Source organism: Oncorhynchus mykiss, chromosome 2, assembly GCF_057628025.1.
Source record: "Oncorhynchus mykiss isolate SJ-2025 chromosome 2, ASM5762802v1, whole genome shotgun sequence".
NCBI classification, from domain to species: Eukaryota; Metazoa; Chordata; class Actinopteri; order Salmoniformes; family Salmonidae; genus Oncorhynchus; species Oncorhynchus mykiss.
Window position 1 is genome coordinate 70630594 of NC_143023.1, and position 26705 is coordinate 70657298.

Genomic DNA, 26705 nt, shown 5'->3' on the forward strand with positions numbered 1-26705 from the left:
TATCATTACCCTTGACATGTTCAAACAAAACAAGTACACTATATGTACAAAGGTATGTGGACACCCCTTCAAATGAGTTTCAGCCACACCTGTTGCTGGCAAGTGTATAAAATCAAGCACACAGCCATGCAATCTCCGTAGACAAACACTGACAATAGAATGGCCTTACTGAAGATCTCAGTGACTTTCAACGTGGCACCATCATAGGATGCCCCCTTTTTAACGAGTCAGTTCGTCAGAGCTTCCCCGGTCAACTGTAAGTGCTGTTATTGTGAAGTGGAAATGTCTAGGAGCAACAACGGCTCAACCGTGAAGTGGTAGGCCACTCAAGCTCACAGAATGTGACCGCCGAGTGTTGAAGAGCATAGTGCATAAAAAATTGTCTGTCCTCGTTTGCAACACTAACTACCGAGTTCCTCTGGAAGCAACATCAGCACACAAATTGTTTCATGAAATGGGTTTCCATGGCCGAGCAGCCGCACAAAAGCCTAAGATCACCATGCGCAATGCCAAGCGTCGGCTGGAGTGGTGTAAAGCTCGCCGCTGTTGGATTCTGGAGCAGTGGAAACACGGTCTCTGGAGTCATGAATCACGCTTGACCATCTGGCAGCCCTACGGATAAATGTGAGTTTGGCGGATGCCAGGAGACCGATACAGTACCTGCTCCAATGCATAGTGCCAACTGTAAAGTTTAGTGGAGAAGGAATAAAGGTGTGGGGCTGTTTTTCTTTGTTCGGACTAGGCCTCTTAGTTCCAGTGAAGGGAAATCTTAACGCTACAGCATACAACGACATTCTGGATGATTCTGTGCTTCCAACTTTGTGGCAACATTTTGGGGAAGGCCCTTTCCTGTTTCAGTATGGCAATGCCCCCGTGCACAAAGCGAGCTCCATACAGATCGGTGTGGAAAAACTTGATTGGCCTGCACAGAGCCCTAACCTCAACCCCATCTAACACCTTTGGAATGAATTGGAAAGTCAACTGTGAACCAGGCATAATTGTCCAACTTCAGTGCCCAACCTCACTGATGGAAGAAAGTCCCTGCAGCAATGTTCCAACATCTAGTGGAAAGCCTTCCCAGAAGAGGGGAGTCTGTTATAGCAGCAAAGGGGGGACCAATTCCATATTAATGGCCATGATTTTGGAATGAGATGTTCGACGACCAAGGGTCCACATACTTTTGGTCATGTTGTGTATGTTATAAGTTGCAAGGAAAATTCCTTTTCATAATTGTAATGTTGTTTGGATGTTCTGGTCCTCAAAGAATGCAGCCTAATCACAGATTCCTCTAGGGCTGTATAAAATGTGATTAGAGTGTGGATTTCTAATGAATCTGGCGTTGGTTGAATCATTTCACTGAAGCCCGAGTAATTGGCATTAATTAAAGCTGAGTGAGTTGCGCATGCAGCAGCTCCATGCAGTGCAGTGGCTGTGCAGCAGCAGGACTACAGTAATTACTGCTGTGCGTCCTCAGTCCCAGGGCACGGGCACGACTTCTCCCTGGGCTCTGGTTCTCCTTACTGAGCTAGTCTCAATGCATGAACGCCAAAGGATAATTAACCCAAGCCTTTGGGAAGTTCCTTGGAGACCAGTGTCTCTTACTGTGATTGTAAACACATTTAAGAGGTGTCCATGTAGTCCATTGAACACACTTAAACACAGTAAGGATTAACACTCTATCCAATGCCAATCCATCCCCATCTTCTACATGAATGCAAATTGACAGTGAAAATAAAGGAAGGAAATGACACCGGCAGTGTTTTGCTCATGGAGCTAGACAATTCCTGCGCATCTCATTGTGATTTACATAATTTAAGCCACATAGCCTAGAAATTTGGTTCTTGATGGCAGAGCTCAAACCTGAACAGCAACAGACGGTTCAGTCCATTGAAGTTCTTGGCTGCATTCCGACTACTGAACGTCCCTCTCCGCATGGAACAGTGAGTCCCTGTGCCTTGCGCGATTCCTCGCATCAGCAGGCGAACGCAGACGAATGGAGGTGCGAGGGCGTTGAACTTGATGTCACTGCGCCACCTGCGTGGCTACATGGGAACTGCAGTCTCTGCATTTGTTTAAAAGCTCTGGCAACACGCAGGGGGGTTACAGTGTGGATTGTGGTCCTACAGATAAAAAGTTCGCAGGGGATATTCTAGCGCACAGGAGGAAAAGTCGTTGAGAACATGGCAAACAAACCACAGCAGCCTCCTCACCTTCATCTGGCGGAATTGAGCGCCACCCAGTTCATCGACATCTGGAACCATTTCGATACGGACGGTTAGTACCGGAGCACAAAGTTATCCAAAATGTTACCTTGAATTTAACGGAGCACTTTTTTGAACGAGGCATTGTTTCAAATGCAGACACAAATGTAAGCTAACATGTCGAATAGACTAGGTTACATATACTCTATCACAGATTTTAGTTTACAAATTGAACATATCACAGGCGTACCTTCAATACTTTTCGTAGATGCGGCTTGGATATTGGGATAGCTTTGTCTAAAAAGTGTTGTATATCATAACTGAAATTCACTTTTGGTTATGATGGGAAAGGCGTGGGCTATAAACTGCTGGATGCTTAGAATTTTGATTGGACAAGACAATAAGTGTTTGACAAAAAATGCTGGATAAGCATTCTAGTGCATTTACTTTCTTGGCAGTTAGAAAAGCAACTGGATAACTCTGGATCATTTTTTAAATGTAATTAATTGTGGGCACTAAATAATGTATCTTTAGAAAGGTTCGAATAGGCTACTTGTGTATTCATTGATCCATTTAATATTTCATTTAAAAGGGTTGGTTGTATGGATGCATTACTTTTATTCAGTTACTAGAAGAACCCACTCAGATACAACTAATACATCAGTATTACAATGTAGATCAGTCTATCGATCAAAAGGCATCAGAAGTCTAGGTTATACCTCAGAATACGGTGAACTAATGGAGGGATGGCCGTGTGGCACACTGTCGTCCATTGTAAACGTATATGTAGCCTTACCACACAATAAGCGTTATTTTTGTATAGGCCTATCAAAAAAGTAGGATTCACTAACTTGACTGAATACTTAAACATTGTAATAATATTATTCCACTGTATTGTTTTATAAAGCACGATCAAACAAAAATAAACACATCTGGATGATGTCAGGACAGACTCAAGAGTTTCCATAGGCATCATAACTGATGGTTGGAATCCTGCTTTAAAAAGGTGCGTCTAAAATGTAAGGAGGGAGTTTGTCAATTGAATTCCAGTATTATATGAATGTAATTCACTATACAGATGAAACCCCAACTCAGAGGAGACAGACAACTATCTACTTTCAGTAGCCTATTACATGCTATAAAATGACGAGTTCTCGGCTCAATTCGAGCGAACGAGCCCACGCCCCTCCACACGCATTGTCCTTGGGCATCCTCTAGGCATAATTGGTTTCCCCTATTGATAGTGTTACTGCACATTCCGTCCCGGCCATTCGTTGAAGCGGAATGATAATACTCTAGGCGCGAAGAGTCTCTCGGATTACTGTACTAGTTCCCTTTGGGTGTTTAGTTCTCTGAGCACAAACAGAGATTGGTGCTGTTGGTCCACCCAATAGGGCCTATACTGCGCTGTCTCTATGGATTAAGAATTTTCTGCAAAGACAACATGACATAGGGATGTGAACATGGTTCATAGTGAATTGCTGCTCTTGTGCAAATAGGCTAGGCCAGAACATCAGATCATGAGATTGACCTACCAATTTTGCCGCTGACCATGGTGCTGAAATTATTAGACGAATCAACGATGTTGATGAACATTTTTCTATAGAGAACACACAGAGAGATACCTGACTAATGTCTGTCTGATATTGACATTTCAGTAATGCATAATTTATGATGCCGTTATAATGCATTGAAAGACTTGGCATGATCATGTTGTTGTCCCTTGATAATGTTTTCTAGTATTGTAGCTTTTCCCTGTCTTGTGGGGAATAGGTTATCAATCAGCTGGTATTTGTTTTAACAGTTCATACATTTTTTGGGGTATGAGATAAATAACACCATAATGATTGCCAATGTTTATCAGGATTTGTTATTCACATAAGCCTAGAATATAATTATGTGTCAAAAACGACTCAAAATGGCTGATGGTATAGGCTAACTCAAGATCATAATGAGATGATAAGCCATAGAGGTCAAATGTGCCTAAAACAAGTCACATAATGCATTCTGATTGTATTACAGTATGCTGACAGTATGCTACTCTTAAATTGTGGCCTTCTGAGGGAGACCTTTACATTTAATAACAAATAGGTAGCTTATGTCAGATCATGTTGGAGATGGCTATTGTCTGTGACCACAAATGTGACATAAACTAACACAGTAGGCCACATTCTATTGCCACAACTGTTTAGATAACAAGCAGGAGTCATTTGTTATTTGCAATTCTCCAATGAAATATAAAAAAAGTAAATGAGTAGATAATTGAAAAACAATTGGAGACTGCAGTACATAGGCTACTGTGGGCTAGTGTATATGTCACATTATCATACACAGCATACTCTGCAGTATACATGCACACCTACAGCTTGTTTTTGATTTATTAACACATATACAAAGTTCATACAAAGTTCATAGACAACGAGCATATAAAACCACTGGATCATATTGGTCATACTAACATGTAATGATAAACTAAATCATATGTAAAGCTATTATACAAACCTATATGTCAATACAACAAAGAGATAATAAAATAAGATTGCATCATGATGATTTTGCTAGAATTACATCCGCTCTATATAGAGCAAGTTATGTTTTCTGTGTAATCAAACGCAAATGTGCTTTTCCCATAATGATATGTACTTGTTTGTCTGGTAAATATCAAACTGAGTGCTTCCCCAGAGACTTCCGGTACTCAGGTCCGTGCAAATGTCACTAGGATCCACAGGCAAATGAATACATAGGCAATTGAAAGACATTTAAATCGTGAAGCTGATAGGAAAGGCATTGTTGGTATTTGTCAAAAGCCACTATAATAATCATCTCACGAGTCTCCCTTGATTGAGCAACATTAAGATTAAAGATCTAGCGTTTCCTTCACCATTATTTATAGACATCCAAATAATCCTGGCAAGGGTGCAACTAGGCACATTTATTTGAAGTTGGGATTTCTGCATCGATTTCTTACACTGTCAGGCCAGGCAGAAATTTCCCCATTGTCTTTTCAAATAACTGGACTTAAAAGGCCTTGGAGGCCTCAATTAGAGGGAGAGAGAGAGAGAAAGAGAGAGTAGCAGTGCATTTCAAGACTGGGAGACCCCTTCAAGGGATTTAATTAAGCAGGTTCCAACGTTTGAGTGCAAGCTATCTCGCAAATCACGTCAGCCAGAGCCAGCCTTGCAGCATGCTAACCATCTGGACAAAAAATGAGTTAGTTATTATGTCAGTCATTGAGCCAGCCATCCAATCAGCCAGCAAGCAAGCCAGACAAACTTAGTTCTGGAGTATTACTGTAAAACAGGGAAGCATTACCCTAATTTGCTGTCAAATTTGTACAATCTCACTTCTCAAGAGTCACACATTCACAATGGTACTACTGTGCATTACATGGGGATCTTTGATGCTTCACAGTCACTGCCTGTATGATAGATAGTCTTGGGCTGATTTGTCAAATCCCTGTTTCCTCTGCTGCAGGCAATGGCTACATTGAGGGCAAGGAACTGGAGAACTTCTTCAGGGAGTTGGAGATTGCACGGAGAGGGGCCGGAGTGGTAAGGGAATGATCCCTGGGACTTGACTAGGGCTCAATTCAATCAAACATGTCATAGCAATGTTTATACAGTATCTATGTTTACATAACTACTGCCCACAAACATTACGTAGTGTATGTCACAGGCCTATTCTGTCTTTGATGGGTCTATGTGGAATTTTTCACAGTACTGAATCCAATACCATTTTGTAACATTATTTCCTGTAATGCTGGATTGACTGACCACTTTCAATGAAAGTGTCATGGCTCTGGTCATTAAATACAACAGTAAATATGTTTTGGGTTTTATTAGGTGTGATATGAACTCATGTCTCTAAGCTGTCCAGTCCGTGTAGGACTGGCAGTAATTAAAATGCGACTGATTTGTCCAATCAAGATCTAATTAATTATTTAAGCAACATCAAAACAACACATTTCTCCAGAGAGTTCTCCCACAGATGGAAGATATCCTCTTTCTTGGGAGGAGTCAGTGCAATAATCTTTGTGTCACCACATCTCGTGTGTGTAGAACACAGGAATCAGAGAGCATCAGTAATCATGTTACATATCATCTCCCTGTAGCTGCATAAAGTCTGTGACTAGAAGATGATGAGCCCTTTAGCTGGGTAGAAGACGCTTGTCTGTTTTAGAGAGACAATCTCTCTGTCTGCCCAGTGTAACAACCCCTAACATAAAAAACAAGCTCTTTCACAACAATGTGTGTGACCACAGTCCTATAACACGAGAGGACGGTTTGCGTAAAAAAAATAACAACAGATCTTTACTGATGTTTGTGTCATGACAAACATAAATTTGCGTGTATTTGTCCATGTGTTATAGGACCCATCAAACTCCACTTTCAGAGAGAAGATGAAGGAGTTTATGCAGAAGTTTGACAAGAACGCAGATGGGAGAATTGAGATGTCAGAGGTGAGCTGACATTTTTTCATTTTCAGATCAATGAGGATTTGATTATGCTAGTGATAATTATTACCAATGATCTCAGACAGTTTGCATATCAATGCAGAAATAATCAGACACTGTTCTGAAACTGTTGATTGACTCGATGATCTATGCTTCATTCGAGTAATCTTCGTCGAAAAGATAAGATTCTATTATTAAACAGTATTTTTCACACAATCAAACACAGAGAAACAAAGGTTATCTTTTTTTCCCCTAATTAATTTCTCTCTTTCTCTCCTTCTCCAGCTGGCTCAGATTTTGCCCACGGAGGAGAACTTCCTGCTTTGCTTCAGAGAGTTTGTTGGATCCAGTTCTGAGTTCATGGCGGTAAGTGGTGAAAATAGATGGTTTGAGAATTAATTTAGTTTGAGTAAGAATGTGGAGACTTGTACAGGCTGTTTATAATGTGTGTTGGTGGGATTGGAAATACAGAGATACTGTAATAAGGTAGAATACTAAAAAAAAACAATTAGACAAAGCAATTAAAACACACTACAATCCACATTTTGGAATCATTGCCTATCCCAAATCATATTAGGGAATTGCACTGCAAGTAATACATCATTTGTAAGAAAAGTCTCAACAAAAAAAAAGTATCCTACTCACAGGTTATTTTTCTCTGTCATGTGTGTCCTCTGCCAAGAGAAAAACCACAATCACTCACTGGTAAAGGAGATTACATTTAGAGACACTTGACAGCTCTGTCAGATTAGTTCTCATACAGTGTAAATGGAGAGAGTTTGATTATCAGTGATACCAGGAGGGACCATCCAGTCACCCACTGCACTCCTATTATGTCAAGGGCAGGAAGAATTACATGAGAAAGAGAAAATGAGGCTTTCTAATCACCCGGTGTGGTAGCGAAGACTTTTAAAGGGATTGAATGAGGAAGTACAAACTTCTATTTTCAGAATCATATATTATAGATGTGCGGCTGTAATTCTCAACAGACCTGGAGAGGGAGGGCATCTATCTTTGATAAGAGCCCTTTCTGGAAACAGGGACAGCTGCTAGATTAAAACATTAATTAAAATGCATTTCTCTCTCCTTGCCCTCTCACAATGTGTGGGAGATAGGATTTAGAAATCTGGAAAGTATAATGAAAACCCTAGTGTGATTACGGGAAGAAAAAACTAACAATTACCAGCCACATAAATTGGATATGATTTTTTTGTGTGCTCTTCCTCTCCTTTTGAAAGTGATCTCTGCCCCTCCAGAGAGTAATTCATGAATGTCACATGCAATCCCATTAATATAATGCAGTTTGATTGCTTCAGTGTTAAAGGACATTGGATATGGGGGTGTTTGAGTGTGAGTGGAGGAATGAGATGACTCCTTTACAAAGTGATTGGTACTACTGTGGGAGCAAGTGATTGGCTGTATGTCTATTTTTTCATTTCTAATGTGTGTGACTTTGTGTTTGCATATATAGGCTTGGCGACGATACGATACAGATCGCAGTGGTTACATTGAAGCTAATGAACTGAAGGTATGATTTCTCACTTGTTAACCATCAATGTAAGACATGTTTACAGTATGTATTTTGTGCAAACTATGCTAAAGCTCCAACCAATGTCTCCTAACTCTTCTTCTCATTCGATATAAGATGGCAAGGAGATGCATTATTATACTTTACAATGTAAATGAAGGTTTAGAAACCAACACCCAAACATTTGCAGGTATAGTTGTTGTGTTGATACAGTGAGGCAAATAGGGACGATGCAAATTTCTCTCGTCTCAACGGCTGTCAGACAAGGACACTATACAAATCCTGACTTATAATACCATCCATTAGGCGGTTGTCTGACACTGATTAATTTCTAAAGCATTTTCTGCTGTCTTATCTGCAGGGAAAGGCAGGTGTTACTGTAACACAGGCTGGTAGTGATAGATAGAATGGTCCTTTCTGTCAATGAAGGATCTGAGAATGTATGTGACACTTCCAACTCTGCGTAAGCCAATGCTTATATGACTGACGAAAACCAATAACTGGGGCCTCAGCGCTAAAGTATAGACGAGCCAGACTCTCTAAGATCATAGGATTTTTGTTGACCTATTAGGGAATTATAGTTTACTCAACTTTCTCAACTCCACAGGGATTCCTCTCAGACCTGCTGAAGAAAGCCAACAGACACTACGATGACCAGAAGCTTCATGAGTACACACAGACAATAGTGAGTCTTTTCAGTCTAAATGAATCACTTCCTGTACCATTCCCAAACCTTTCATCCATGTAAAAGTATATATATTAATTGTTTTATTCACAAAAGTAGCACACTGGGCCGTTACTAGTATTAGCAGACTAATATAGATGGCTGTAGGCACAAAACATTTTCAGCATCTCTGCTTTGGCAAAAAAAAGGTAGTTGTATAATTAAGAACAGTATCTTGCAGGATTCAATAGTTGGAATTGTAAGAGTTGTTGCTCTGTCCCTTTCTCTGCGATTGTCATTCTAATGGAATCCACAAATAATAAAACCCTGTCCTCAAACATTTACATCAAAAGGTGCAAAGTTATGGGCAAAGATACAAAACAGTCACATCAAATTCAAGATTTTTTCTTGATGAAATAACATGGAAAACAACCCCTTTTTGTGCAGTATTAATTTACCATCCTTACAAACCACTTATTGTAAATGTACATTACTGTATTGTACATAGGCTGGTAATCTAGGTTTGTACCTGTAGACTGAAGAAAAACAATCCACAATACAGTAATTGAGTACATTGAGACATCAAGTGGGTTGTGATGATGTGACTCAGTTAGTAGGGCATGGCGCTTGCAATGCTGCGGTTGTGGGCTCTATTCCCGCAGCCGACTAGTGCAAAAAAGTATGACAATATATGCACTCACTGAAAAGGACTGAAAACACCATTTCAGTATTTCAAGAAACTGGAAAACATATCAAGCAAGTATTTTTATATTTCACAAGTATTATCAGATTATCTGTTTTGTACGGATAATGATCAGACTCAAGTTACAAATGCTGGTAAACACTCAAATAAATGTAGTTTCATTTTTTTCCACAAAAGTAGTGCACTGGGCCATTACTAGTCTTGTATTAGCGGACCGATATAGACTTCTTCAGCCCAGGCAAAAAAAATGATCCGCATCTCCCCAGTCCCTGCACCTCCAACCCCAAACTAATTCCCTTGGCTACGCCTTCCTCACAGACCTATCTGAGAAATAACCAGCACCACCACATCCAAAGTATTTTGAAAAACAATTTAATATAACTATTATAGAATCACAAGGTAAAAGTCGTGTAAAACTGTGAGGGGAATAACGACACTTCTAGAGTATATTGATCCACATGGACCACATCCTCGCATGTACACTACCGTTCAAAAGTTTGGGGGTCACTTAGAAATGTCCTTGTTTTTGAAAGAAAAGCTAATTTTTTGTCCATTAAATAACATCAATTTGATCAGAAATACAGTGTAGACGTTGTCAATGTTGTAAATTACTATTGTAGCAGGAAACGGCCAATTTGTTATGGAATATCTACATAGGGGTACAGAGACCCGTTATCAGCAACCATCACTCCTGTGTTCCACTGGCACGTTGTGTTAGCTAATCCAAGTTTTGCATTTTAAAAGGCTAATTGATCATTAGAAAACCCTTTTGCAATTATGTTAGCACAGCTGAAAACTATTGTTCTGATTAAAGAAGCAATAAAACTGGCCTTCTTTAGACTAGTTGAGTATCTGGAGCATCAGAATTTGTGGGTTTGATTACAGGCTCAAAATGGCCAGAAACAAATAACTTTCTTCTGAAACTTGTCAGTCTATTCTTGTTCTGAGAAATGAAGGCTATTCCATGCGAGAAATTGCCAAGAAACTGAAGATCTTGTACAACGCTGTGTACTACTCCCTTCACAGAACAGAGCAAACTGTCCCTAACCAGAATAGAAAGAGGAGTGGAAGGCCCCGGTGCACAACTGAGCAAGAGGACAAGTACATTAGAGTGTCTAGTTTGAGAAACAGATGGCTCACTAGTCCTCAACTGGCAGCTTCAATAAATAGAGACTAAATAGTCTCAATGTCAACAGTGAAGAGGCAACTCCAGAATGCTGGCCTTCCTGCAGTTACAGAATTGTAACATTTAGTCCATAATGTTGCTTGATTGGTGGTTAGGATATTAGCTGGTCAAAATGAGGCCAAATGAAAAGTGGAAAACTGTTAATATATATTCATGTGTTAGTGCAGGTTTTCAGTGACTTTATGTAAATCACGATTCTCATCTGCATTTCCTGCGGTGCAGGAAAATTGTCAGCAACAAAGGAGTGATCAAATGAAAATTGTCTGTAGGTATTGTATAATATACTTCATATGTGAACAAGGGAGCTATGTATCCCTTGTCCCATCATGCTGGTGGCTGCCATGTGGTTGGGAGTGGGACTCATGATGTCCTACGGGTTGTGTGTTCCAACTGCAGATGTTCAAACATCTGTTTGAACCTCAAGGCCTAAAGCTTGACCTGAATTACTCTCGGGAGAAAACCAATCTGTATTGTTTAGTCTTAGTGTTGAGTAGCAACTTCTATGTACAACGGATTGACAACAGAGTAGCATTCTGAATAAAAAAATAATACATGTTGTTGTCACAACTGGTGACGGCCCCTTGCTTTAATGTCTCTATCTATCTCTCCCTCCCTCTCTCCCGGTCTTTCTCTCTCGCTCTCTCTCTGTAGCTCAAGATGTTTGATCTAAACGGAGATGGGAAGCTGGGCCTGTCAGAAATGGCGAGGTGACTGTCAGCAACTGAGAAGAAATGTTTCTATTTCATGTGTGCCTTCAGCATCCGACACTCCTAACAAGTGTTTCATGGAAATGATTCTCTGTTCTCTGTTCTTCTCTTTTAAGGCTTCTCCCAGTTAAGGAAAATTTCTTACTGAAGTTCCAGGTGAGGAGTGTGCAAGAGGAACTGACAGTTCCTTCAAACAAATCCCTTTTCCACAGTAATTTTGGCTGAAAAAATACCAGCAATGTGATCATTTGATATTTCAGAACACAATCATTAATTTGCACAATCTAACTAAGTAACATCATGCTGCTCTGTTATAATATGTTTTTATTTCCAAATGTGTTTTACAGGGTATCAAACTGACCTCTGAGCAGTTCAATGCCATCTTTGCATTCTACGACAAGGTACATTTAGATATGTGATTGGATATTGTAAAAGGGTACAGTTGGCCATATACTGTAGGCAGTGGCGATTTTAGCATGTAAATCTTGGTGGGGAAAACACCCCCCCCCCCCCCCCCCCCAAAAAATATTTGTAGTTGCATGCCAGCAATGCCACTACACAACACAACACAACACTAAACAATACATTAATTGCACTATAACGGCGACAAGCGGTGCCCACTAATGTTTGGGTCCTACATAAAGCTGTCCCAACATCAGAGCTTTCTTTCCAGCATCATGAAGGGAATCCTTACCACCGCTACACCTGGCTATCAGCGGAGACTTGTCTGGCAGCGAAACAGTTAATTCAGCCTCGTTTACTGCCTTTTTTTAAAACATTGCTGATATGGCTGCATATCTCCCTGGTATATTACATCATTTATGCAGCAGCATATGGGACGTTTTTGGACTCATCTTGTTGTGCACGGTGGTCCTTCGTTGGCAAATTTTGTCATCAAAGAAAAAGATTTACAATTCCGAGTTGGATGACCATTCAAAACGTATTTTCCTAGTCTGACTTCCCAGTTGCAATGCTTGCGGTTAGCCACTGTCACCAATTCCTTCCAAACAACTCATTGTTGATCTCCAACTTGTTGTCTAATGTTTATGTCCAATGGCCGATGAGCACCAATACGATTTATCTATATTTTCTCTGCATTATTTATCTTCATTTGACAAGGATTAAAAAGGATTTGCCAGTAGACTTGATTCACAATGATGACTGCTAGCTAAGATTGTGAAATTATGATGTTGACATGATCAATCCAATCAAAGCTACTGTACATATATAACGTGATTTGACATAAGTTCTGTGGCCAATGACCTTGAGCCTTCTTGGAAGGTCACTTGTAATAGAACTCTATGGTAGGACCCAAAGTGCTGACATTTTGGATGTCTACCCTTACTTAAGGACTGAAGCTAGGTATTTGCATAATGTCCCCATGAGTGACAGAATACTGAGCCAATCACGGCGCAATGCTCCTTTTTTTCTGCTGGCTTGCTCCACTACCACAGAAAGCACTGAGCTAGGCTGAAACATCTGCATTTTGGAGCTGCCTTACTCAATAAAACAAAAAAGGCTAAAAATGTGGGACTCCACTGGCTGTAGGTACAGTATTTAACTTTCAATCAGGTTTGGTGGATGACTCTGAGTTGTTATGACTGATTTCACTCTCTGCAAATCAGTGGTCTTTCCGCTCATCCGGGTAGGTAAATAAGCTTGATTGGTACACCTGCTATTCTTGTTTGAGTGTTGGTTGAACATGTATTCCATCATTTGTGGACAGGTGATGCCAGATTTCAGGATCAAACTGCTGTTGTAGTATGTAGTAATATCTTAGGCTAATAGCATTACATCTGGCTTGACATGTAGTGGATAGGGAGCTGACTTCAAACAAGTAAAACGCCAACTCGTATCACTTGTGTGTTGTTGACACGCCTAGAATTGATTGTGATGTATGGACTATTTGATTTGGCCTAATTCTAAACCGGCACTGTATCTCAGCTAATTTCTTGTAGTCATTGCTTTGTCGGCTACATGTCAGCATTGTGATACATATTTCATTACATATACATTATTCTCTATTGAATTAAAGTATGTTACATATACATTATTCTCTATTGAATTAAAGTATGTTGCTCCATTTTCCAAAAAGAGCATGCATTATTCTCTATTGAGGGTTACATGTACGACAGTTTCACAATATTGTACTTACAATCCATAAGACAACTATTAGCAGGGATCCAAATAGCTCACGGACTCTCTGAGTGACAGGTTAGAGCCTGTGACTTAAAAAAACTAAATATGCGGAAAGTTTTAGAATGTGGACTGAAATGAAAGTGAGGATGGAGAGTAAAATTGAAATGCTTCAGCAGAGCAGAGGGATTTTTGCATGCCTATGTCTGGACTAGATGCTTGCTGAGAGGACTGGGGCAGACACTCAATTATAAATGAAACACAGTCCATGTACACATGATGTGTGTCAAATGCTAACATTTACGTGCATAATTATTTCAGCATTTGTTTCAACCTCCACCCTGCAGCTGAATCACTGACAGCTGCTGTCACTGCTATGGAATTATGGGTAAAAATAATGGAAAGAGCAGGTCAACTGAACACTAACATTGCTCACAGTGCCAAAATTAAAATGTGCATCGCTTTGAAAAATACAAAATGTTTGACAGCACGCAACCAAGACAGTCTGTTTCCCTGCCTTCTCAAAGAAACACCCCACCATTGTAACTTCAGTACCATGGCCCTTCCCCTCCACAATATCTCCTTATACATTTCAAGCTTTTGCTCTAAAGCAGCCATATACAGTACATATATTTTATTCTTAAGTGAAATGTCAAGGGAAGTGTACTTTTTAAAACTTCCATTGAAAGTATGGAATTGAGAACAATTCTAATGCAGGTATATGATACATTTTACCCCTCTTTCTTACAGGATGGAAATGGCTACATTGATGAGCAGGAGCTCGATGCTCTGTTGCGTGACCTCTATGAAAAGAACAAAAAGGTGAGATAATATGGAAGGTTTGAAGCTTAGCTCTCATTCCTACATAACGCTGAATTTATAATTTTAATGTGTCATTACAGAAGCACCTGTATAGTTACTGGTGTCTTGTCTTCTCTAATCTTCTCTCAGGAGGTGGACACCAAAAACCTGATTGACTACAAGAAGAGCATCATGGCCCTGTCGGACGGAGGGAAGTTGTACCGCTCCGAGCTGGAGATTGTGCTCTGCAGGGAGCCCATGCTGTGAACCCTGACAACCATCGCTGTCTGTTTTTTGACCTCCATGACCTTATCTGCCCATCCCCAGATCACACCCACCTCCAGCTGCTTGACGACTGTAACCTGGTGCATGTGCCGGTCACTCCCTTCATGAGTTTTGAATGAATGTGCAACTGAGAAGCACAAACCAGCTCTCCCTCAGAACCCCTGTCCCCACTCGTCCCTGCAGACTGACCCAGCTATTACGTTGCCCCTCAAATTCTACATTTAACAAAATGAATAAAGATGATAAATGTACTTCTGATAATTATGATTGCAATGTGAACAGGAGAGGAATGAAAATGAATATAATAGGATTATTTATTCTGAATGCTTGGTTTGACTTTTCTCCTCTCTTTTTTCTCTGTTTGATCTGGTGTTTCATCATTCAATTATTATCCTGTTACATTTAGATTTTTGATGTTGGGTTTTCTGGCTGATACTGTTATAATGAGGATATTATCGAAAGCATTAATTAAAGATATCTTACGATTAAGATTTTCTCATTTTGACTTTCACATTGTGTTCACCTCGTTTGCTACCCCTCCTTGTGCTTAGAATTTATAATCCATTCAATTGAATATTGACATGCTGCTTTGAAAGAAAGTGTCTTGGAAAAACACTTTAAGATGCCCTCTGTTTTATGTTAGTATCAGTTAGTATTTATAGAGATGAAGTGGGTGGAGAGTGGGTATAAAATAAGGAGAGCCCTACTGTCAAACCAGATAACAGTGCACGGTACTGCGACCACACACAGAAACACTTAAACATTTTTGTCATTATAAGAGAATACCTCCATCAAGTCCTAAATTCCCTGTATAGGTATTTCTGAAGTAGGACATATTTCCATGAAAATCCCCTCTAATTGTGTGCAGATTCTTTTAAAACGAGCTCAATAATTCAGCAGTCAAACTTCCCTCTTGCACAGCCAAGCTTGTAGAAATACCTATCAATGAATCATTACTATTTCCATGTTTAGGTTTTTTTGCAAGAAAATACTGGCTTTTTCATCCATCGTGCAATGCACAGAGATGAGCATTTGTGTTATGTTGTAGTAATTTCTATAAGATGCATATTAACAAAGACTTGTTGCAAATAGAGAAACGTGCGTGAGATACAAATCCCTCACTCCCTAACCATATTAGTCTATATTTAGTCAGAGTGCTGCTCAGTTTACTGTCTGCATGTGCACCTCCCATCAAGGTCTCCTTTTCAAAGAGGTATTCCAAATTCATGATGACCAGGTTTATCTTCATATAGTTTTCACATGTAGGGATGTCAATGAAAAGAGGGACCAAAAGTAATACTTTTTGATACATATTATTGTATGCTATTATGTTAAAATATCATTAAGATTCAAATAGACATGTTTTAGCTTCATTGAATCTGCAATCACCATCCTGATCTTAAATACTAACTGATATGATGACAAGATGTCAGCCACATGCAGAGGAGAACAAGAGAGAACAGCTTCATATATGAAGATGACTCTCATGATGTATGCATACAGTATACTTTATGAAAGGTGTGGTGTTTTATTAATGAACTCTTTGAATTTAGTTATTGAGAATGAAATAGTGATTGAATGGATGTCTCTGCCTAAATTCCCTACAGTACATCCACTGAGCACCACACACAGAAACACCAATGCACACTGGTGACTAAGACATAAATACTGAGCTTGTTTACAAATGAGCTTTTCACTGTACAATACAGTAGATAATAATCTCTCTCTGCACATCACTGTAGATGGCCCTCCCTGTGAGATATACAAACAAGTTTGAAATGCTACATTTCATGATGGTTTAAAATAATTAAATATTTACAGATGTAGAGGGAAGAGGCAAGCTGGTAGACAGATGCAGGCAATGCCCAATTAAAACAAAACCATATTGGGAAAAGATTGAGGCCTGACCCATTTAATCACTGAACCGACACAGGACAACTAACAAACTGTAAATTAAGTCAATCATTTTATTTTTACACTGCCAACATGCCATCAGCACATGACAGAGGCATTTCTAAGCATCCCGCTGCAGCTTTGATGAATGCACATAGGCAAACCCAGTCTTTGTCCTAAGGGACTATCCTCCCACATACCCATAATGCAATGTCATGCAATATGTTGGGAAGACTTAGGCCATCCCAACACATGCAAATGTAGGATCTTAATTTGGTAACTCTTTCATTTCTGATAATTTTCCTGCAGCACAGAAAATACAGATGAGCTTCATGATTTACATAAATTCACTGAAAACCCACATTAACACACTGTTATATTAACAGTGTTGCACTTTTGATGTAGCCTACTTTTGGCCAGCTAATATCCTAACCACTGATCAATAAATATTATGGTTTAAACCCCTCAAACTCAAACCTGGGACTGATTTAAACCTGGGACACCAGGTGGGTACAATTAATTATCAGGTCGAACAGAAAACCAGCAGGCTCCGGACCTCCTAGGGTAGAGTTCAATAGCCCTAGTTTAAACGTTCAAATCCTGTTGCTGCAGGATTATTTTGCTGTGACAATACAGTTCAAATTAAGATCCTGTATATGTAACTGCTTGTGTGTTGAGATACAACATCCCAAATAATAATGGTGCCCAACAAAGGCAATAAAGAAATCCAATTATACCACTGTCAACACATTCAGTATATTCTCTAAACATAGATTATGTTTACACATTCATTGTGGTATCAGGGCTTTTCCATGGCTATTCCTACTAAGATCCATTTCATTTTCCACACAGATCATAGATGACAAAACTAAAATGGCGTCCATGTCCTAGGGGACCTACAAGCCTTTACAACAGACTTGCAGTTTGAATCAGTGAGGAGAAGCAGACTAAGAAGGGGAGAAGTCAGGAGAGGAATTTGTGAGAGTGATGGTGAGCTAGAATTATGGATGGGAGAAGAAAGGGCAAGGCTTCTCAGAGTAAGAGGTACAATCACTCTTGCTACACTCACACCTCACTTTTGCTATACACAGCAGAATGCACTTCCTGCCTGCAATTTGCATGCCTTCCTGCATGCAAATTTAATCTGCAATGTCATCGCTCAGGCATAAAAAAGTCCTCCAAACATCTCTTCCGTGAATTGAGGGACTCTTTACATTTATTGCATTTACAAACATTCACACACAACTATTTCATAGTTATAAACTATGCACTAATATTGCATCTAATATTCTTGAACATAAGGATTTATTTTGGTAAAATGGAGTGAGAAAGCACTAAAAGACGCAAATACCAGACATGGTAAGATACAGTAATAATTTCCATGCATTGGTAGAAAACTTATTTTCAATGGTAACACTTTTAGTGAATGCATCCAACAAATAAAGCATTCCAGGTAAGGCTGTGCTTGATTTCCAGTGGGGCTGTGCTCTGTATAGCCTACTCAATCTTTGAACGTGAACTTTAATGACAATAAAGAGATGATCATCAACTTATTTAAGATGTCAACATTTAAAGTAATTACACGTATAGCCTACATGATGGGCTGATAAATAATAAATACAATAGCATAAAAAAAAATATATTTGACTGTGAAATCTTCTGATAAAGTACAATGATGTTGTTTTGCCTCCAAGTGGCCAATACTGTATATTACATGCTACTCCTAAACCTGCAGTGCACTCAGACTGAACACTTCTTCATAGCCCTGCATCTGCAACGTGGTCTCAGCATTTCGTATTATTCTGTACGTAAATCCGAGACACTCCTTTAGGGAAGGGAAGGGAAAGGAGATACCTTGCCAAATCAAATCAAATCAAATCAAATGTATTTATATAGCCCTTCGTACATCAGCTGATATCTCAAAGTGCTGTACAGAAACCCAGCCTAAAACCCCAAACAGCAAGAAATGCAGGTGTAGAAGCACGGTGGCTAGGAAAAACTCCTTAGAAAGGCCAAAACCTAGGAAGAAACCTAGAGAGGAACCAGGCTATGTGGGGTGGCCAGTCCTCTTCTGGCTGTGCCGGGTGGAGATTATAACAGAACATGGCCAAGCTGTTCAAATGTTCATAAAGGACCAGCATGGTCGAATAATAATAAGGCAGAACAGTAGAAACTGGAGTAGCAGCACGGCCAGGTGGACTGGGGACAGCAAGGAGTCATCATGTCAGGTAGTCCTGAGGCATGGTCCTAGGGCTCATGTCCTCCGAGAGAGAGAAAGAGAGAAAGAGAGAATTAGAGAGAGCACACTTAAATTCACACAGGACACTGAATAGGACAGGAGAAGTACTCCAGATATAACAAACTGACCCTAGCCCCCCTACACATAAACTACTGCAGCATAAATACTGGAGGCTGAGACAGGAGGGGTCAGGAGACACTGTGGCCCCATCCGAGGACACCCCCGGACAGGGCCAAACAGGAAGGATATAACCCCACCCACTTTGCCAAAGCACAGCCCCCACACCACTATAGGGATATCTTCAACCACCAACTTACCATCCTGAGACAAGGCTGAGTATAGCCCACAAAGATCTCCGCCACGGCACAACCCAAGGGGGGGGGGGGGTGCCCACCCAAACAGGATGACCACATCAGTGAATCAACCCACTCAGGTGACGTACCCCCTCCAGGGACGGTATGAGAGAGCCCCAGTAAGCCAGTGACTCAGCCCCTGTAAGAGGGTTAGAGGCAGAGAATCCCAGTGGAGAGAGGGGAACCGGCCAGGCAGAGACAGCAAGGGCGATTCGTTGCTCCAGAGACTTTCCGTTCACCCTCCCACTCCTGGGCCAGACTACACTCAATCATATGACCCACTGAAGAGATGAGTCTTCAGTAAGGACTTAAAGGTTGAGACCGAGTTTGCGTCTCTGACATGGGTAGGCAGACCGTTCCATGCACAACTGCATGCATTCAGCTGAAATTATGTTTGTGTTTGTGCATCATCCTTGGTCTCAGAGCATTTCGTATTATTCTGCATGTAAATCCTAGACACTCCATTTAGTATGACATGAACATTTCATATGCTATGTATTAATTTGTTGATGTCCATCATCCATTTTGTATTATATGTTACGAATTGCAATTCATACAATATGATACGAATTTGCTAAAAGTACAATATGTTAGGAATGTACAAAATTATATGATATGTTACGAATTCCAAATTGTTGTGGCTAACACTAATGCTAGCTAGCACTAAGGGTTAGGTGTTAAGGTTAGGAGTTAGTTAAAGGCTTAAGGTTAGGATTAGGGGAAGGGTTAGCTAACAAGCTAAGTAGTTGCAAAGTAGCTAAAGTTGTCTGTGATGAGATTCCAACATTAAATATTTGGATTGCTAGACATTCACATTATACGCACACCTATCCAGCCCGACCAGCCACCTTATTTTTGTTTTTGCTTTCAGTAACCTTCTATTGCTAGGTTTCCATCCAATTGGTGACAGATATTCATGCGAGTATTCTAAAATCTGCATAAAAACATTTCCCCACCATAAATGTGTTTCCATCAAATTGACTCATGTACCAAATAGAAACCACAAGTTAAATGAGTTTCCATCGCATTTTCAACTGATGGTTTTCTCACATAAAAAAAATACATTATATAGCAAGTGTGCCCACTCTGGTTTAGGCATGAGTGCTCTAGCCAACAGCTCTATCTGCACGTTGTTGGCTAGAGCACACGTATAGCCTACATGATGAGATTATTATGGACAAAAGAGATCGATTATCATACCACCAGAATAAGACCCTCAATATTTATTGTAAAGGAGCATCAAGCTCATCACCTTGCACTTTCACCACCTGTGAAGTTCATCATATTTTATTTAATCTGTAGCCTAATGGTGCTTTCAACAACTGGAAACTCTGAAAAAATGTTAGAAAGAGGCATGAGATCCCGCCATTGAATTCCGAGTTGGATGACCTTTCAAAACAAATTTACCTGTCAGAGTTTTTTTTTCTCGAGTTCCCAGTTGTTTTGAATGCGCTGAAGTTGGAAGTCGGAGATTATCCAGATCCAGGTTCACAGTTCCCAGTTGTTTTGAACATGGCATAATGCATGCTTTCCAGATGAGTCGTAGTCGGAGGACCACACAACATGTCATCACATGACTCCAAGTTTACTTTGATATGATGGTTATTATATAACTATTTGCACATAAAACATTTCCACCAACATTTCTTGCATAATTAATATTACAGACACAAAAAGATCCCACATTATTTAGAATATTTTGTTTTGTCGCAAGTTTACCGAAGATGTTCTATTTCCATCAGGCCTGTCAATACATGTTTTATCCGACATGTATTTTATTCACATAAAAAGGTTCAATTGAATCCTGGATTGTATTATTTAACCATACCAAACGTAACATACAATCTCAGTCTAATTTGAAGGTCCCGGATGTACGTTTACTATATTACGTCTAGTCTATGAGACCAGTCTGCGCTGCAGAGCATGTGGGTGTGCGTTTACTATATTACGTCTAGTCTATGAGACCAGTCTGCGCTGCTGAGCATGTGGGGGTGTGCTGGTTTTGACAGCTACTTCAACTAGCTAGTCCAGTGTGGGAGAACTCAGGAGACAACTTTCCGTGCGTGTCGTCTCGAATATCAGCAATGGCCCTGTTGAAATCTAGCAAGATAATTTCTACCGTCGGACTTCACCCTCCATTGGGTGTCCTCTCCATTCGTGCCAGGTAAATAATTTGCTCTTAGAGTAACGTTACTGCTTTATTGTTGTTTTATTGACTAGTCAGCTGGCCAGCTAGACTGACAACAATAGACAACTAGTGCAGAGCTAGCAAGCATACTAGTTCTAGCTAGCTAGCAGACGACCCTTTGACTTTCCCCTCAAAAGGAGCAGGCTGCTGTAGCTGGCCAACTCAAGACATATGAACAGCTAGCATGTTAGCTAGCTAGCTAGTTTTCACAGCCATGTTCATGTAGTTATCATGTTAGTCTAACCATCTACCTTGCCAATGTTATAGCGGATTTCATCATGCCTTGTGAGGCTGGTTGGCTATTTGCAACCTCACAACAAACCAAGGTTGTTCAGTGACTGGATAAATGTAAAGGTAACGATGTCAAGGTAACTAGGATCCAGTGATGTGTTTTAGCAGGTAACGTAAAGTGGTTAGCTGATCGCCATACATGAAATGTCAATACTTAATATTATTTCTTATGATTATAGTAGAGCTGGCAAAAGAGCAAGAACTTGGATGAGTTGAAACAGCCTTGTTAGCTTTCTACACAAAGATGTATATGACTGTGCTAAAATCACAAAACGCTAGAAACTAGTTGGTTGGCCTTCCTAGCTAGTGATGTTCACCCTCCACATGACTGGTCAAGCATGTTTCATTACTGTACTGCTGGTGACTGGCAGCCCCACTGAAAGATGCTAGCATTACTGAGTGTCATCCTTGCAACATTAGTGGTTGGTTGTTGATGCTGTCACACAGACTATCCAGTATGAGTATTTCTGTGTGTGGAAGCAGACTTCAGCCTAATCAAATTGAGATTATTAGGGGATTACCACCACCTAATTTGGATTGAATCCTCCTTAGTGCAAAGGTATCAGACAACGTAATTGGGTGTAAATCGAGTTGATGCAAGTCTGTGATTTACTGTCTCTATCTTCTACTGGATGTCTCAATCTCCCTCTCTGACTGTTTCAGCTCATGGTGGTCCGAGGTGCAGATGGGTCCCCCTGACCCCATCCTGGGGGTGTCGGAGGCCTACAAGCGGGACACCAACCCCAAGAAGATTAACCTGGGTGTAGGAGCATACCGTGATGACCAAGGCAAGCCATATGTCCTCAGCTGTGTTCGCAAGGTGTGTTCAATCACTGCTTAATGTTTATGATAACTAATCTCATCATATCCATCATAACACGAGAAACTCCCAACTTTCACAAGAGATTAGAAGTTAAACAGACATCAGCCTAGCTGTCTATAATCACCTTGACACTGAGAACAGACTTAACTAAACACCTTGGCTTGACTTTGACCCTGTGTATACTTAGGCTGAAGCTCAGATTGCTGCAAAGAAGCTGGACAAAGAATACCTGGCTATTGGCGGTCTGGGGGACTTTACCAAGGCATGCGCCAAACTGGCTTTGGGAGACGACAATGAGGTTATCAAGAGTGGCAGGGTAAGTCAAGCCTTTCCTGGAACCTCAGACATCCTGATTCCACAGCACAGATTTAGAAGCCTTATTTTTACAGTTTGTTGTTTATTCCCTGTTCACAGAACATCACTGTCCAAACTATTTCTGGAACTGGTTCTTTGAGAATCGGAGCCAACTTCCTGGTAAGAGCCCTGATCCTTTTGCCTATTTACATATGGGTAGTTCCATGGTAACATAGTGATGCTGAGACTCAGATTGTACACTTTAAAATGTATGTTAAGGAAAAACCAATGATTGTAAAGTTAAACAAACCATACAACTCTATGCACAAGGAATACTTTTAACAATTTCCACAGAAAATTGTACAAACAAATTTACTTGAAGAACATTGCAGATGCAAAGTTTGCGCCGTCATTCTGTTCCCACAAACGATCATTCTGTTACCAAACTTAGCATCTGCACAGGCTTATTAATGAACGTCTCTTTTCCCTACTTTCTCCATTCTTCCTCCCGTCTCAGTCCCGTTTCCATACAGAAGCCAGGGACGTGTACCTGCCCAAACCCTCCTGGGGGAACCATACACCCATCTTCAGAGACGCTGGGATGCAACTGAAGGCATACACCTACTATGACCCAAAGACCTGTGGCTTTGACTTCCAGGGAGCCCTGAATGACATCTCTGTAAGTCATGGCACAGAAGCCTAATCTCCCACCTGTCAATGTGTACAGAAAGTACAATAAACTACTAGATAATTGTATGTCTCATTATTATAGATATTTTTTTTAAGTGTTATTGTTTCCTCTTATTCAGAAAATCCCTGAGAAGAGTGTCATAATGCTTCATGCCTGTGCCCACAACCCCACAGGAGTGGACCCTCGGCCAGAGCAGTGGAAGGAGATCGCTGACCTAGTGAAGGTTAACACAGCTGAATATAAAGTTCTCGGTAGTCCTCTGACACCTCATTCGATCCAGCAACCAAAATATATAACACGTTCTCTTATACATTTTTTTATTCCAGAAAAGGAACCTCCTGGTGTTCTTTGACATGGCCTACCAGGGCTTTGCCAGTGGCGATATTGACCGTGATGCCTGGGCTGTGCGTTATTTTATTGAGCAAGGCCACAACATTGTGCTTTCTCAGTCTTTTGCTAAGAACATGGGTCTCTATGGTGAGTAATGATAATCAGACTGGTCATGTTTGAGTATAATGTTGGGGGGGGGAGACCAAATTATTTTGTGTTTATTTAAGCTAAGCAACATACCTTGTGTGGTGGTGTGTTATGTCCTCAGGTGAGCGTGTTGGGGGCTTCACTGTTGTTTGTAAGGATGCTGAGGAGGCCAAGCGTGTGGAGTCCCAGCTGAAGATCCTCATTCGGCCCATCTACTCCAACCCTCCCATGAATGGGGCACGCATTGCTGCCACCATCCTCAATACACCAGACCTGTACAAAGAGTGGTGTGTAACAGTCATCCAGTGTCGTGCTTCAATTGTCTCGCAGCAATAAATATGGGCCCAGTTGAGTCACGACTGTTCTCTCTAGGCTTGGGGAGGTGCATGGTATGGCCAACCGCATCATCACAATGAGGGAGCTGCTGGTGGCCAACCTGAAGAAGGAGGGCTCCACTCGGAACTGGAAGCACGTCATTGACCAGATTGGCATGTTCTGCTTTACAGGGCTGAAGCCTGAACAGGTAGTGTAACTGTCTCTACACGGTCTTATACTATAGTATGTGATTTCCATCGGGTCACCTACTTGTAAAGGAATCATCAAATGAAACATTGACTATACTATAAGTATCAGATGAGTCTTGAGTATAACTGTATTTCAACTTGTGCAGGTGGAGCGCCTTACAAAGGAGTTCTCCGTCTACATGACAAAGGATGGGCGTATCTCCATGGCTGGTGTCACCTCTGGCAACGTGGGTTACCTTGCACAAGGTATCCATGCAGTGACCAAGTGAGATGGTCGACCAGGAGTCACACACCGTAGTCACCATCAGGACAGAGGGGCGGTAGAGTCAGACAAGAAAAATACGTCCTTATGAAAATTAACTCTCTCCTCAGCTTTCCTTTAGGGAAATACTCAAGTAAAGATACCATAGGGTTATTTATGTTGGCATTGTCTAGATATTGTATGTTGGACTATCTAACTAGGTTTTTAATTGTGAGTCCCCTGGAAAAATTGTGGGTTCCCTGGGGGGAAAAAAATCAAGGAACTCTTGAATCTTTTTGATCCCCCCTCAGACATCAAAATATCTTATAGATCACACTTCCCAATGAAAGCACAAGTTTAGAATCGTGTCTATATTGCAGCAAGTCCTCTCACTTAGTTTGAACACACCCTGTCTCTAAAAGAACTGTGCTCAACTGTTGGTTGTAACATGGACACCAAAGTAGTAAGGATTAAGACAATTATTTCAGGTAATTGTATTGAAATACGCGTCTCTGAATCATTAATAATTATCTTACAAAGTTTCTTTCCAAAAGATATCAGGTGCTGAAAAACTTTTGTCAGTGGAACCTGCCTAGGTAATTCTAGTGGAGTCATGGCACTTGTTTTATGAGGGATGATATGTGCTGCATGGAATCAACGATTGTGATTATCAACTGGCCACAATGTGTGCTAAGGATGTTATTCTGCTGTTGTAATTTATTGTAACAGATTACCATCAACTGCCACATATCCCACTAATGCTGTACCATTTAAGTGAACTATGTTTATCTATGGGCTGTACACAGTATACTGTATGAACTGTTTTGACTCAATTTCAGGAGCATTAAGGGAGTTTTTCTACTTGCACATTGCCTTGTACACATGCCCCCTCATGTGCTTCACCTTCATTGAAAGTCAAATGTAATGCACCTTAAGATTGCCCTCTGACTTTGAGTGGTGTACATTTCTGATGGGCCATGGAAAGCAGAGTCCAGCCAACCTCTAACACAGACTTGCCCTCAAGCCAACCACTGACTTATGGCTTTTACTTTGTGTTGTGAAAGATTACTGGTGGGTTCCACCTTGTAGATTATGGACTGCAGGGCCCCAAACATTCTAAAGCATGTCAGAAGTTTTACCCTTTCAGTCACCTGCTCTGTTGAGGTTGCAGATCTCTGGCCCCATGTGGTCCCAGGAGTTGGAACTCCTTTCTTTTGGTGGAGGCATCTGCTTGTTCTAATTAGACACTGATTTTTAACTACTGGAACGGTTATCTTTTTCTGCCCAATGTCACTATTCAAATTAATCTGATGTTCTTTTGAATGGTACTCAATTCTCTGAAATAATCTGATCATGATTTGTGTACTATAATGTTCTGAGTTTCTCAGATTTGAGTCAGCTTCATTTCATTATTTATGTCTGACCAGTGTTATTGTCACTAAGATAAAGATGGTTGCACAGTTTGTAAATGTCAGTTTCTTAGCTTTGCGCAATGACTCAAGCACTAAAAATGTCAACTGTGTATTATTAAAAAGTTCGGTAAGGCAGCAGGGAAAGGATAAAGTGCAAAAAATTGTTTTAATTCAAGAAAGGCCTACAATTTACCGACATACGGACACTCTTCTCTTCAGTGCTTACAGAGCACTGGAAATGTTAGGTAGAAATACCTTGAGTAGGGTTGCAAAGGGAGGGTATTTTACTGGTAACTTTCAAAGTTTACTAGTAAACTAACAGAATTTTATGAAATGTATCATGATATCTAGTGGCCTTTTTGGATAGTTCATATTATCTCTGGCCCACTGTGGCCAATAGACAACTCTAGTGCCCAAAAGCTTATTTTTATTTTATAATGGGCAGCGCCATTGAGGACTTTAACCATTTTGAAGTAGTAAACTGGGTGGGACTTCCTATGCGTTAAGGCTCACATAATTCCATACAGATCAGCAAATGAATTATACTCATGAGGAAACATTCTATGACTGCAGGTGGCAGTAAATCGGCAAATTTCGCTTTATACCTGTTCAAAC

General features: G+C 40.5%; 2 protein-coding genes across 2 annotated transcripts; both read left to right on the plus strand.

Moving 5' to 3' along the window:
- Positions 1 to 2090: 2090 nt before the first annotated feature.
- On the plus strand, positions 2091 to 15153 carry LOC110495285 (calretinin). The gene is made up of 11 exons (XM_021570524.3): positions 2091 to 2274; positions 5676 to 5752; positions 6571 to 6660; positions 6940 to 7020; positions 8126 to 8182; positions 8790 to 8867; positions 11387 to 11442; positions 11559 to 11598; positions 11790 to 11843; positions 14329 to 14400; positions 14530 to 15153. Exons 1-11 carry the CDS (start codon positions 2181 to 2183, stop codon positions 14644 to 14646), a joined length of 816 nt encoding a protein of 271 aa, XP_021426199.1. The 5' UTR covers positions 2091 to 2180; the 3' UTR covers positions 14647 to 15153.
- A 6020-nt stretch (positions 15154 to 21173) lies between these two features.
- got2a (glutamic-oxaloacetic transaminase 2a, mitochondrial) lies at positions 21174 to 26141 on the plus strand. Its single transcript, XM_021570525.3, has 10 exons — positions 21174 to 21313; positions 22292 to 22448; positions 22639 to 22767; positions 22866 to 22925; positions 23263 to 23424; positions 23555 to 23659; positions 23763 to 23913; positions 24035 to 24200; positions 24286 to 24436; positions 24584 to 26141. The coding sequence occupies exons 1-10, from the start codon at positions 21234 to 21236 to the stop codon at positions 24704 to 24706; spliced, it is 1284 nt and encodes a 427-aa protein (XP_021426200.3). The 5' UTR covers positions 21174 to 21233; the 3' UTR covers positions 24707 to 26141.
- The last annotated feature ends 564 nt before the right edge of the window (positions 26142 to 26705 follow it).

Excerpts from the sequence above, each read along its gene's own strand:
- LOC110495285 (XM_021570524.3), top strand. The coding sequence starts at position 2,181 with ATGGCAAACAAACCACAGCAGCCTCCTCACCTTCATCTGGCGGAATTG. Across the intron at positions 2,275-5,675 it reads GAACCATTTCGATACGGACG|GCAATGGCTACATTGAGGGC; the intron begins GTTAGTACCGGA and ends CCTCTGCTGCAG. Across the intron at positions 11,599-11,789 it reads ATTTCTTACTGAAGTTCCAG|GGTATCAAACTGACCTCTGA; the intron begins GTGAGGAGTGTG and ends TGTGTTTTACAG.
- got2a (XM_021570525.3), top strand. The coding sequence starts at position 21,234 with ATGGCCCTGTTGAAATCTAGCAAGATAATTTCTACCGTCGGACTTCAC. Across the intron at positions 22,768-22,865 it reads AGGTTATCAAGAGTGGCAGG|AACATCACTGTCCAAACTAT; the intron begins GTAAGTCAAGCC and ends CCCTGTTCACAG. Across the intron at positions 22,926-23,262 it reads GAATCGGAGCCAACTTCCTG|TCCCGTTTCCATACAGAAGC; the intron begins GTAAGAGCCCTG and ends CTCCCGTCTCAG.